The sequence below is a fragment of the Nuphar pumila genome, chromosome 12, assembly GCF_984573655.1.
Source record: "Nuphar pumila chromosome 12, dmNupPumi1.hap1.1, whole genome shotgun sequence".
Lineage (NCBI taxonomy): Eukaryota > Viridiplantae > Streptophyta > Magnoliopsida > Nymphaeales > Nymphaeaceae > Nuphar > Nuphar pumila.
Genome location: NC_143260.1, coordinates 16,259,830 through 16,273,497, shown reverse-complemented (window position 1 = coordinate 16,273,497; position 13,668 = coordinate 16,259,830). Strand labels below are relative to the sequence as shown.

At 38.0% G+C, this 13,668-nt stretch overlaps 1 protein-coding gene across 1 annotated transcript; it reads left to right on the top strand.

Moving 5' to 3' along the window:
• Positions 1-354: 354 nt before the first annotated feature.
• On the top strand, positions 355-7,465 carry LOC149820129 (uncharacterized). The gene is made up of 3 exons (XM_089982451.1): positions 355-672; positions 758-1,173; positions 6,725-7,465. Exons 1-3 carry the CDS (start codon positions 508-510, stop codon positions 7,164-7,166), a joined length of 1,023 nt encoding a protein of 340 aa, XP_089838577.1. The 5' UTR covers positions 355-507; the 3' UTR covers positions 7,167-7,465.
• The last annotated feature ends 6,203 nt before the right edge of the window (positions 7,466-13,668 follow it).

Here is a 13,668-nt window from a genome sequence, read left to right as displayed (position 1 = left end):
TTAATATGATTATTTTTTAAAAATATTTTAGAAGCACAACCAAGGTTTTGGGGATAATATAAAAACAGACTTTAATTTTTTGTAATTGCAGAATACATTTAATCACCATGTTATTTTTCGATTAATCATAACAAAGTTTAGATGTATTTTTAACAATATTGAAAAGTGATGTTTTTGGTTCACTCAAAGTTTAGGGTTGTTTTGACAATTTCTCCTATTCTTACTTATCAAAGAAAAAAAAGAGAGAGAAAACCAGAAGGCGCAGCAAGATTCAGGAAGGCGGTAGATGTTGGATCTGGAAGGTTCTAGATGCAACTCACCCTGGTTAATTCCCTTACCCTCTGCGTGACTGACCCTCAAAGCTGCTGCTTCTTCCTGTTACGTGGCCTCTTTCTCTCTCTAGCATTCCGATCGCGACTCCGTCCACCACCACCGTAAACAAATCGACACAGGCAGGCCTCTCTTTTTGCAAGAGAATCGAAGGGAAGCGGTGTGGGAAGCGAAGGCATGGGCGTGGATTACTACAAGATCCTTCAGGTCGACAGGAACGCCAAGGACGATGATCTGAAGAAAGCCTACCGGAAACTCGCCATGAAATGGCACCCCGACAAGAACCCCAACAACAAGAAGGAAGCTGAAGCCAAATTCAAGCAAATCTCTGAGGCCTACGAGGTACCCATCGTCTTCTCCCTCTTCTCTCTTCATTGTACAATCTTTTTTCTTGCTTCCAGAAACGTAAAGTTATGGTTTTGATTAGGTGTTGAGCGACCCCCAGAAGCGCGCGGTCTATGACCAGTATGGGGAAGAAGGGCTCAAGGGGCAAGTCCCTCCGCCGGGCTCTGGTGGCTCTACGTTTTTCTCCACCGAAGACACCGCCGGCCCCAACGTCTTCAGGTTCAATCCCAGGAGCGCCGACGACATCTTCGCCGAGTTCTTCGGGTTCTCGAGCCCGTTCGGTGGCATGGGCGGCGGCTCGCGGGGGGCCCCTATGTTTCCCGGGAGCATGTTCGGCAACGATTTCTTCGGGTCGTTCGGCGAGGGTTCGATGAACCAGCAGCCGCAGCCTCGGAAGGCTCCTCCGATCGTGAACCATCTGCCCTGCAGCCTGGAGGAGCTCTACAAGGGCACCACCAAGAAGATGAAGATCTCGAGGGAGATTGCCGATGTTAGCGGGTAAGTTAATCCATCGAAGCTGATCTGCTTTACGGTGGGAATTGCTGGGTTAATCCTTTTGGGAAAGTCATGATATGAATTGGAATGGAATCTTGCTGGATTGTCCTACACTGTTTCTTTTTGTATAATCCTCGTAGATATGTAACATCTTTGTAGGGCGTTTAGATTCACTCGCTTATCGAGAAAAGATTGGTTAAATTAGAGTATTGAGTTGTTCCCCATGTTGCAATATCCTGGTTTATCCCATTTTCTGGATAAGAGGGTGCATCCAATCACCACCTTGGAATTGATTATGAAACTTGGCTTCTTGTTTACTCCAAGGTTAGTTTATGTCTTGAAATGGAAGGCTTCCTTTGATCGATCGGCCTGGAATATCTGTAGATGTTTGATTCAGCAAACTGCATATCTGAAAATATTTTCTTTTGAATGTATGGAAATTCATTTGTCACTTTATCTATATCCTTTTCAAGACAATGGATTTTTGATTTTATTGCTTCATTACTTAGTAAGGCATAAGTTTGGTAGATACTACGAGAACCCACAAGTTTCCGTTAAAGTGCTCTGTTCCAAAAGTTTGTAATTTACTTGGTAGAGGTGACTTACTGCCATAATATAATGTTACGTGTTTTATCTATTTCATTTCTCTGTGCTGTTTCCAGTTCTTCCTAGTATATCATAGTTAGACTGTTTTTTTATAATTCATATAAAAATAGAGCAACTTAACTTTTATAGATTGCTTGATCGTGTGCTTGATTTGATAATTCTTGTTTTTCTTATGTTGCCTTTGAATTTTCCCGTCCAGTTGATCAGTTTTTATTGTTGGTGGTTGTGTTTTTGTCATATCCATGTACAGCTTCATATTTATCTATGATAAGTATATTTGGAAGAAATGAAGTTTCTCAGCTAGTATAGTTTTATAACTGCATCCCAATATGATTGAAGAAAGCAAGTTTTTATTGTCCTTTCAAGTTTAGAGGTTCCAGAGATGCGGTTTTCAATTGCACTGGTCTATCTAAATTTTTTATATTTAGCATTGGTGGCCCAAGTGCCGTGGCATTCTCATAGGACTTGGACATGTGTCTTAATCTTGAATTAGTTCTCCATTTTTATTTTGAAAAAATAAGCTTGAGCAACTCATCGGGCAGTATATGAAATGCTTGCCTGTTTTAATTGTAGAGTCTTTCTTTCTTCACTTTTGAAAGCTAAGGTCATTTTCTTGAATTATCATGAAATTAAAATTAAATATGGTCTGCCACCTATAAATTAATGTCTAAACTAATTTAGGCACCGATTATAACCTGCATATTATTTGATGGAACATATTGGGAGATTGAAAAACTAGAGGGGTTTTCCATGCGTGCTAAGTCTATGTGATAAGTAGAAGAATGTTCCCTTGCCTGGTAACAATCTTTCCTTATAGATAAGGGATGAAATAGAGTTGGCTAGTTTCACCCTATGTCACAGGGATTCGGCCAACCAGGTGCCGCACCCGCGTCGACGCGATGCGGGTGTGCGTGCGGCACCCGGTGTGGTCAACCCGACCCTGTGTGCGGTCAACGCACCATGATCATTTATGTCCAACTTTTGGACTTGAAAAAAAAGAGGCCCGCTGAAACGGGCATGACAGCCAGAAAACTTAGGAACTGGTTTGTCAACATGGCGAGTTTCGAGACACAACTCTTCAACTTTCTTTACGGCAACCACATGCCGTAGCCAACTACCAAGGAGTCTCTTCTCCAAATCGTTTCTTTGGGTCAAGCGCAGGCTCAACCTGCGAAGGTGCCTGGTTCAACAAGAATCAATTGACAACGGTGTAGAGATCGGTTCCTTCTAGCGGCGAGTGCGACTCGCCGAGCTTCTTCTGTCTCTTGAGTTGCTTCGTGGTCGAAGGGAAATGATCCTCATCGAAATCTGCAGAGGGGATTGCGGTCGGGAGATACCTCCATCTCTTGGACAGGATGATGGTCCTCACCGCAACTTTGATGGGGAGTGAATCAGGCAATGCATTGATACTACACCTGGTGGCTTTCTTCATCATTCTCACCTTTTACTGAAGATCTGACACCTCTCGTAGTTGATGAGAGCTTAACTTTTCATGAAAATCTGGATGGTCTCAGAGAGCAACCATACTGTATCCTGAAAATTGAAGAGAGCACAGATGGTTCTGTTAAAATAGAGGGTTCAGGAAGGCAAAAGGGTAATGATGCCCATGTTGGCCCGTACAGATTGCAGTCCACTGTACCTGCCTGCAAATATTAAATCAGATTTTGATTTCCTTTGAGATAGGCGCTGGGCTGGGGGTTATGTACTACAAAAATTAATACAAAATATCTAAAGCCAATGAGCTGCCAGATTTTGGGGCAGGATGTAATGATCATGGACAATACAACCTTTCTTCAGGGATGACAAGCTTGGTTACCATTCAAAAGTAGCTCAGTTACGGAACTAAGAGAGAATAACTAAAAGAGTCAGATGGAAAACCAAGCATATATGTTCTGGCCAGGGGGAAAATGGGGTTTCCCCCCGTTTGGACCGGTGTTCGTATCTTATTTGGTTCTTTTACATGTAATCAGATATCCATCAAATCCTGATATTTGTCTGATTCAATAGCAAAAAATTAAAACCATATATGCATCCAACAGTGCTTGATTAAACTATTAAACTCGGCTCAGACCAGTAGAGCTTAATGAAGAAACTCGATTAAGCTTGGTTAATACAGTCTTATAAATTTATAATGATGAATTTTAGCATATATGTTTTTTAAAATGTACTCACGATAATTGTTTTTTATTTTATTAGTGTTACTGTTAACTGTTAAAACTTCAAAATTATATATATATATATTACATTTTTGCCCCTGCCGCACCCCCGCACCCGGGTTTTTTGGAAGTGCCGAATCCCCGCACCTACACCCGCACCCGCACCCGCACCCGCACCCGCACCCGCACCCGCACCCGCACCCGCACCCGCACCCGCACCCGCACCCGCACCCGCACCCGCACCCATGTGACATAAGTTTCACCTTTGGCATTATTGGTTATTTCAAGGTCGGTGTGCCAGGAACTGTCACTAGCAGATTGCATACTCAAATTGGAAAGACGGATTATTAGCAGTGTGATGCAATGTGTCTGAATTTTTTGCATAACGGATTGCAGTTGCATATATGTGATCCACAATGTTCACTCTTTCTTTTTGCAGCAATTTTTATGTTGAAATTTGCTGGTTTTGTAAAAACTTTTAAAGAAAGAATCTGTCCAGTGTCCACTTTGTATGTTATGCAAATTGTCTGATAGGGCAAAGCAATTTGCTACAGATGCATGATGAAAGCTATCTGATTGTGAATTGCACGTTATGATTAAACATTGAGAAGTCAATGTGTAAATTGTGTTAAATACTGGAAGCTGAGATGTGTCAATAGCATGTCTGTTTCAGAAAAGGTTTAATATGAAGCTTGAGACTCATTTTAGAGGCATTTATATATGGAAGCTGCTGGATTATATATCCTTTTCTTTGTGCATTTTGCATAGCATGTGCTTTGAGATATTTTTGTGCTATGTCAGAGGGATACTCCATATCCACTGATATACTAGTCATATGGAAAAGTTCTTAAAAATGATCGGATCCCTTTAGCTGCAGCCGTGTCCATGTGATGTAGCTTTTATGCAGGTAAAACCTAATCTTTTTGGGTTGTTTTTCTGTGATCTAGGTTTTTGCACTTCCTTTTTGTTTGGGGAAAGTATGCAGGAAATGCCCATGAAAATGTCGGCTTGATAATTGGGTAGAGTGTCAAATCCTGCTGTCGCTATCCATATGGATTTATGTCTCGCACCTTCTTGTTTGGCCTAATATTTATAACCAAAACCATAAATCATCCGACACTATCTGATGGATGTTGCCTTGCCTACGATTTGTCGAGTCCAAGTTTAGTAGAGTAGGATGGATACTGTTTAATTGTCAATGGTAAAGTTCGGTCTGTCATCAGAAGAGTATGTGTAGCTTAAGATGGACTGCTGCATTTCACAAATGACTTGTGAGTTCAGTACGGAATTGCAGGCTGTGTTCCTTGATCATTCTCATGCTGTGCGAATGAAAGGTAGTTGATAGTTGGAGGAGGATTCTGACTTTTCAGATACAACAACAACAACAACAACAACTACGCCTTCATCCCAAAACAATTGGGGTCAGCGATATGAACCAAAAAAGAAATTCATTTTGGGTCTTCCACATGAATCCTTTTCCTCCAATCATTTCTATCCAACGCCATGTCCTCGGTGAGGTTCAAAGCATTCATATCCTTTCCTATCATCTCCATCCAAGTCTTCCTAGGCCTACCCCGACCTCTTTTAACTAATATATTTTCCCATTTCTCCAACCTTCTAACTGGAGCATCATTAGGCCTTCGCCGAATATGTCCAAACCACCGTAAACGATTCTCTCGCATCTTATTTTCAATGGGTGCAACACCTACCTTCTTACGTATCTCTTTGTTCCGAATCTTATCTTTTATTGTATTTCCACACATCCATCTAAGCATCCGCATCTCAGCTACACTCATTTTTTGAATATGATGTCTCTTGGCAGCCCAACATTCCGTACCATATAGTAAAGCGGGTCTAATAGTCGTCCTATAAAACTTTCCCTTCAACCGCAATGGCATTCTACGATCGCACAGCACTCCAGTAGCACTTTTCCATTTCATCCACCCAACCTTTATCCTATGATTTACATCTCCATCAATTTCTCCATACTTTTGAATGATGGATCCCAAATATTTGAAATAATCATTCACCGGTATATCTTGCTCACCAAGCTTCACTACACTCCCATCACTACTTCGTTGCTTACTAAACCGACATTCCATATATTCAGTCTTACTCTTACTCAACTTAAAACCTCTAGCTTCCAATGTCTGTCTCCATAATTCTAACTTAGCATTAACCCCAGCTCTAGACTCATCAATCAAAACAATATCATCAGCAAACAACATACACCACGGTACATTTTCTTGAATTGATCTCGTAAGCTCATCCATCACTATCGCAAATAGGAAAGGGCTTAAAGCAGATCCTTGATGTAACCCAACCGTTATCGGGAAATTGGTTGTCACCCCTCCACAAGTGCGGACATTGGTTACTACTCCTTCATACATATCTTTAATTATACTAATGTACTTGAGAGAAACACCTTTCTTCATCATTGTCCACTGACTTTTCAGATACGTTTGTTTTTTTATATTTTTTTATTTGTTTTATTTATTTATTTTTATCAAAGATCAGGTAGGAGGGTGCACTTGCTATAATGGAAATTTGATGGATTCTCTTGAATAATTGCTTTTGGTTCAAATCTAATTGAGTGTTAATCTTGGTGCCCTTCATTTTTCTGCTTTAGTGGTTGACAGAATCTCCATATAGGGATCAACATGTTATATTGATTGCTAAGTCATCTAATTTTCTTCTTTCAGTTTCTCTGTGGTTTTATGCTGTGTATGGAGTTTGAAATTTGGTTTGTTATGCTCACGCATTTGTTTTGGGGCTTCTGCTGATACGTTCAGGAAAACCATTCCAGTGGAGGAAATACTGACAATAGATATCAAGCGGGGATGGAAGAAGGGAACAAAGATCACGTTCCCGGAGAAAGGCAATGAACAGCCCTACGTCACTCCCGCTGATCTTATCTTCATCATTGACGAAAAGCCCCATAGCGTGTACACGAGGGACGGGAATGACTTGGTCACCACGCAAAATGTATCTCTAGCAGAAGCTCTAACCGGTTTCACTGTGCACCTGACAACTCTTGATGGTAGAAGCCTAAGCATTCCCATTAACAGCGTCATACATGCAGACTATGAGGAGGTGGTGCCTAAAGAGGGCATGCCCATACCAAAGGATCCATCCAGGGGAGGTAATCTGAGAATCAAGTTCAACATAAAGTTCCCTTCAAGGCTAACAGGGGAACAGAAGGCTGGGATCAAGAGGCTGCTGGCAGCTCCATGAAAGATGAAGTGAAAGAAAATGCTCAGTTTGTGCATGTAACTTGGTTGTTGCGTTGCATATTTGCATCAAAGGGGTTGATTCTGAATGTTACCATAGCTTGATTTAGAATGTTAAGTTGTATGTAATAGTAGTGGATGTAACCAAGGTGGTTTACAAAACTTTTTATGTTGTTTTTTAGATCTCTCTCTCTCTCTCTCTCTCTCTCTCGTATCGAGGAAGGATGAGGTGGTGGGGAATGTTTGTGTCGTTATTATGTCCTTTTTTTTAATTGAATTTAGTGAGTATATTTTGTCCAGAAAGTTCTGCCTCGTCTTTTATGATAACCAAATTGGGGTTGTCTTTTTAATTGAATTTAGTGAATATATTCAAGGAATGATGCAGTTTGCCGCATTACCCTTCCGGCTTCCATTTTGGGGTTTACTTATGTAAATTCCATCTCTTGGAACCTTTTCTTTTTTCTTTTTTTAAGCAAAAGTTGCCTAAGATCAATGTAGGTGACCCTACAGATGATGGTTTTGAATTACTTTTACTGACTTGGGTCTTCAACACGACTTTCAAAGTTAATATTCTCAATAACTTGATTCTGACATTCAAGCCAACCAACGGGGGCTCAGCTTGTCTGGTAGGAGCAACTTGTGCACCTTGTGTTGGGACGTTGCAAGTTCGAATCCCAATGGTATCATTGTATAACTGGTAGGGGTCTGCCTAACCCCAGCTCGTCTTTAAAAAAAAACAATCAAGCCATGTTTTCTTTTTAAATATTTATCGAGGGGAAACCCCGGTTTAGATTGTGGGGATCAGATTTATTGAAGGGAAACCCCGGTTTAGGTGGTGGATCACAAGAGACGCCCTTCTTGATTATTGAACCCGTGATATTCTTCAACTTTAAATGCCTTAAGTAGACCCACCTAGCCAGGTGCCTGGAGCCTTTATGTGCAAGCCATGGAGATACGCTTGATATGTGGTTAAGCTATAAGTTCAGCCTTTCAAAATCAGCTTATCTTTAACCTGACAGTCGTCACTGGTACCCTTTAAGTTTGATTTTGTCACAGCAATGAACCTTTCCAACAATCCAAGTCTTTACTTTGAAACAGTGTTGTCAGTATCGATGCGAATCTGCCCAAAATCAATTCCACAAGGCCCAATTCAGCCCACAACTGATATTTAATATTTTTGAAACATTCAAATATTTTAAAATATTTTATTATGTTTTAATAAGCTGATAACAAGACAAATACAATTTAATATCCTCATAGTCTTCCATGACCGTTATCCAAGGTTTTTACCCTTTCAGAGATACACTAGAGAAGAAAAATTATTACAATGTTTGGTCTCTTTTATCATCTTAATTAATTAAGAGTTCTTTATACAAGAACAATTATGCAAATCTATATACAATAACAAATTTGCACCCTCACAGTATCATTTTCAACAGTGTAATTAATTCAAAAATCATTCTGTAATGCATTTACAATTTTACTATTTCATGAGCAATACATGCTTCTGGCCTCTAAGGCCTACCAGTGGTTCACACATAATCACTATAAAATTAAATAATAATTTAAATGACATTACAAAATTTAGTGAACATACATCATACAAAGATATTTAAGATGGAGTTCTCAATGCAATACCAATGTACATCCACAACATATAAACAAATGCACATTAAACCAAGCAAATATGTATGCATATATTGGTACTACAATCGAAAATCAGATTGCATATATATATATATATATACACACACACACAAATCTGTACAACAATCCAAAACCAAATTGCGTACAGATATCTCTCTCTCTCTCTCTCTCTCTCTATATATATATATATATATATATATATATATATATATATATATATATAGGTGACAACGATATACATGTACACCATGCTTGAAGCTGCTGCATATACGTGAGCCACAATATGTATACTATGCACTTGTTGTTGCTGTATATATATGCAGCAATATGCATACCACATGCTTGCTGTCGCTGCACATATATGAGCAACAATATGCTACTAGTATGTTTATTATCGCTGCATATATATGAACAACAATATGACAGTGTCATTGTCTCAACATATATATATATATATATATATATATATATATATATATATATATATAACAACCTTTCAAGTTTGATTTAAATTCAAACAAGAATACCTCTTATGCATGCACAGTTTATCAACAAAACATAATGATTCATTCACATGCTCAGTAAATAAAGAAAAACGTATTGGCTCATTCACATGATCAGTAGGTAAAAAAAAACATCAAATCTTATATGAATTAAATCTAATCATGCAGAGCAACGATAGTAAAAACTTAATTACCAAAACAACTACTGATTTAAACTTTATGGATCACAGATTCGATTCAAGAAAAAGAGACACATATTTAGAATCTATAACCCTATGTGACACCAATCTCAGAAACATGCAGTCTTAAAAAAAAAAATTCTACGCTAAGGATAAAAGAAACCGATGGCTAGAATTAACGACATATATATGTGTGTGTGTGTGTGTGTGTGTGTAGGTACTTATATATTTTTGGCAAGGAAAAATCGACTCAACCAAATATGATTTCAGATTTATAAAAATTTATAAATCTATATGAAAATATGCAGATTTGATTTTCCTTCAAATCCATACTTGATTTAGTCCATGCTACTCTTCCCGCTCATCAGAATAGAGAGAAGAAACCGTACCTTGATTTAAAGATTCACGAAAACTTAGCTAGTCAGAAGAGGAAGAAGAAGAAGAAGACGATGGTGGTGACTTTGACACTGCACCATCCCTTTTTTTCTCTTTTCTTTCCTTTTTCCCTCTCTCTCTATTGATTTTTTTAGAGAGCGAGCCTCTCTCTCTTATAGTAGAGAGATCTCTAGGGGTTGATGCCTCCTTCTAGATGGATAGGCGTAGAGTTCTACCCAAGGTAGAACTCTATTCTACCTACCTCTTTAATTATATTTATCTTATTTATTTAGTTTTTATTATTATTTTATAAAAGATTTCACATTAGGGGTGGGGACACTCCCTTCTAGATGAATAACAAGTGGGGTAGAGTTCTACCCAAAATAGAACTCTACCTCATCATTTCTTCTTTAAATATACACATTTTACTTATATATTTCTTAAAGTTTAAATTCATTTTTGTTTTAAAAAGGTATGGATAGATTATGGGTCCGGGTTGGACTCATGATCAAAATTTATATCCATATCCAATTGGATCTCAACCCATTCATGAGCACTAGTCAATATGGATCTTGGACTAGGTCTAGATCCATATTAACATCAATCCAAAAATAAACCAAGCAGGTTGAGTCCGATCCAAATCGAAAAATATCCAAAAATAGGGGCTGGTCAAATAAGAAAAACACATTTTCTGAATCAACCAATATCCGAATTTGATAAAACAGATCTCCTACGAGATCTATATTCCATGACAAATCTAACTATGATCCTAGATTTATTTCACTCCTCAATTTTGCCTGAATTTAAAGGTTAAAATAAATAAATTTTACATGTTTTGCATATCATTTTTAAATATCTTCAGTGGGTCCTAGACCAAATCCATACCTCTATTGAAGTCAACCATATTTAATGATTTTTAAGTAATTTTAATATATTAAATATAAATATTTAATTAAAACTTATATTTTTGAGCTTAAAACATGAGAAAATTATGAGATATTACAAATTTAAACCCCCATTGGATCCAAACTCTGGAATTTAATTCTATCCTTAGCATATCCAAAATTCTTTTATTATATTATCCAGGATCTAGATTACACTCTAATTAAGAATTTGCATAAATATTGGATATACAAATATATTTATATTTATTTAATATCAGATAAAAATCTTAAGTGTTACATATGTTCTGGTACCTTTTGCTCCTAAGTCTTGTTTTTAATATCATTGAAAAGGACCAAGTTGATCATCTCATTATACAAAGCAAAACATACTCATTCGGGGCTTATCCTAGGGTATTTTTTTTATTTTATAAAGAAGATCATAAAAAAGCGAGTTCTCACAAAAAAGGGTAAACATAAAAAATACAAAAAAGAAAAATCCATTATTAAAAAAAAAGAAAAAAAGTGTGAAAGCTCTCAAATTTTCAGTGCTCCTTTTACAATTGAAAAACTCATGCAAGAGATGTCTAGGATTCCTTACCCACTTGCTTTTCTTTGAGCCTCGCATTCAAGAATGTCATGTCCAACCTTATTTGGAATCTAGTGGTACCCAAAGTTTGAAAAAATACCATCTCACTCATTACTCCTGACATCACCCATTTATCATTATTATTCCAAGTTCAATAACCCATATCCTATTATTTTTTTCAAGTTTTTGGAAAATGGTTGATCGTTTGAAAATATTCAATATTTATAAGTTTGATGCAAACTTTGGAGTAATGATGTTAGAGTACGTCAAAATGGAAAGTCTCAGTCTTTTATGTGCTTGAAGACCTCATTTTTTGGCCTAGATGTTCAAGAAATCTTACTCATTTGAAAGTTTCTACAATCTCAATCTTTATGATATTAGATGACAACTATTGATGTGCTTCTATGACTAGTTGCCTCAAAATTTGAGAGTCAAACAAAAGATTTATTATAATGAAAAAGAATGTGCTTGTTTATTTTATGATGACTTCAATTAGAGGCAAAAATTGAAAAGTGAAGTCAGATTAACATTGACAAATAATCAAATTGTTATCGAGTAATTCAAGTTGCACAAACATCACCATTTGGTTGCTTAGGGTCTCACGACATATACACCCCAATCGAATCAAAATGCCATTGTAGGGGAACGTGAAGCACATGAGCTAAAATGTAGGACTCCCTTAGTATAAGCCTCAATTTCAATGGATGTCGGGTTCCACATACAAATGATTTGAACCCAACCTCGATGATCAGGATTATTCATCAAATATTGATATGTTGAGTACCTCACGAGGTTATGATTTAACTTATCAGCAAGGAGCTGGGGATACAAAACTAACTGAAGATCCGATTTATGTATTCAGATGATATACTGAAGTTCCAAGACAAAACTTTTATATATGGGACAAATATCTTATCATGGTGTTCGGAGCAAGACCCTGGCCCAATAACCATAGACTCTTCCTCACAATTGCCTCAGATAAAGGTTGTTCATCAAAGTTGTCCTTCCTAGACATCTTCTCACTTCCATTGAAAATAGCCTTCAACATCTTCCTCTTTGGAATGTTGAGATCTCTATGGAAGTTGCCAATGTTCCAGCAAAGCAGGCTCAGTTTGGGTTGATGTCATGATTAGAAGATGCCATGGTTGTTGAAAACGTTGGTTGGAATCTTGGCCAACGGGTTAGAAGGAGTTTATGGGTTAGTGATGTAACTTTCAGTATTTTTACTGTTTTTTTTGGTTTTTGTGCATAGGAGTAGCATAGATTTTATCATAAATCAAGCCCTCTCGATTTACATTAGTTAGGTAGACTGGTTTTTGGTTCGAGAATTGAGTTAGTTTTAAAGGACAGTAGTGAAAAGGGCAGTTATATGCGAAAACACACATCTCAAGGCGGTGCCAGATGTCAGTTATATTGCCTGAATGTTAGATGGTGGGTCAAGAACCTGAACATCGCCGGAAATTGCCAGATCACCAGCAACCATTGGTGGAACCAACTTCATGGAGGAGCTCTGCAACTGTTCCATGACAACAAGAGCGTTTGAAAGAGTAGTCACCTTCTGCTTTCCTTTGTTCTGCAGAGACTAAGGTCCTTTGCCATAGGCCTCATTGGTCATGCAAGAAAACTCAATGAAACTAGGAGGATACTCGATAATCATATCATCAGACCTATGCGAAGATCCCTCACCTTCATTAATCGAGGGTTGGTTTCCATGTTCATGATAGTATCATATGTATCATGATAGAGGATAGCAAATCTGTTAGAGCCAAGAAGCAGAAGATGGGATAGGAGTTAATGTATCGGGCAAAAAGTTGGTCAAACTACACCTGGTGACTGTTTGGAAACTGGTAGTTGGGACAAGAGTTAATACACTTGGGACGGGAAGTGGCATTGTATTTAGGGCCTGTTTGGAATCTCTACCCCGCTGAGATGGGTGTTTATGCATTTGGTGTTCTCGAGGCAAAATCTTCGTCAAATACCTATGGTGATCCCGTTTTAAATCTCGACATTAGGATGGGCGTTTATGCATTTGGGATGGAAAGTAAAGCCCTTTCTCCTTTGTATTTACATTAAAGGATGGATTTGGCCTATCCCAATTACCGATCCCAAACAAGTCCTTACACTAAAGCATGGAATTGACAACTACTAGTTTCCAAAGAAGGCCTTGATTCATTCAAGGAAAGAGCTCAAGGTCATTCTCACTTTGAGAATACTTCTTCCTTCCTATGAAAGTTGGTTGCTGTGGGGGCCACCTTAAATGAGAGCAAGACCCATTTACCTTCTAATTATTATCTAAACATACGGCCACAATGTCAGCATGAGAAAAAACGCT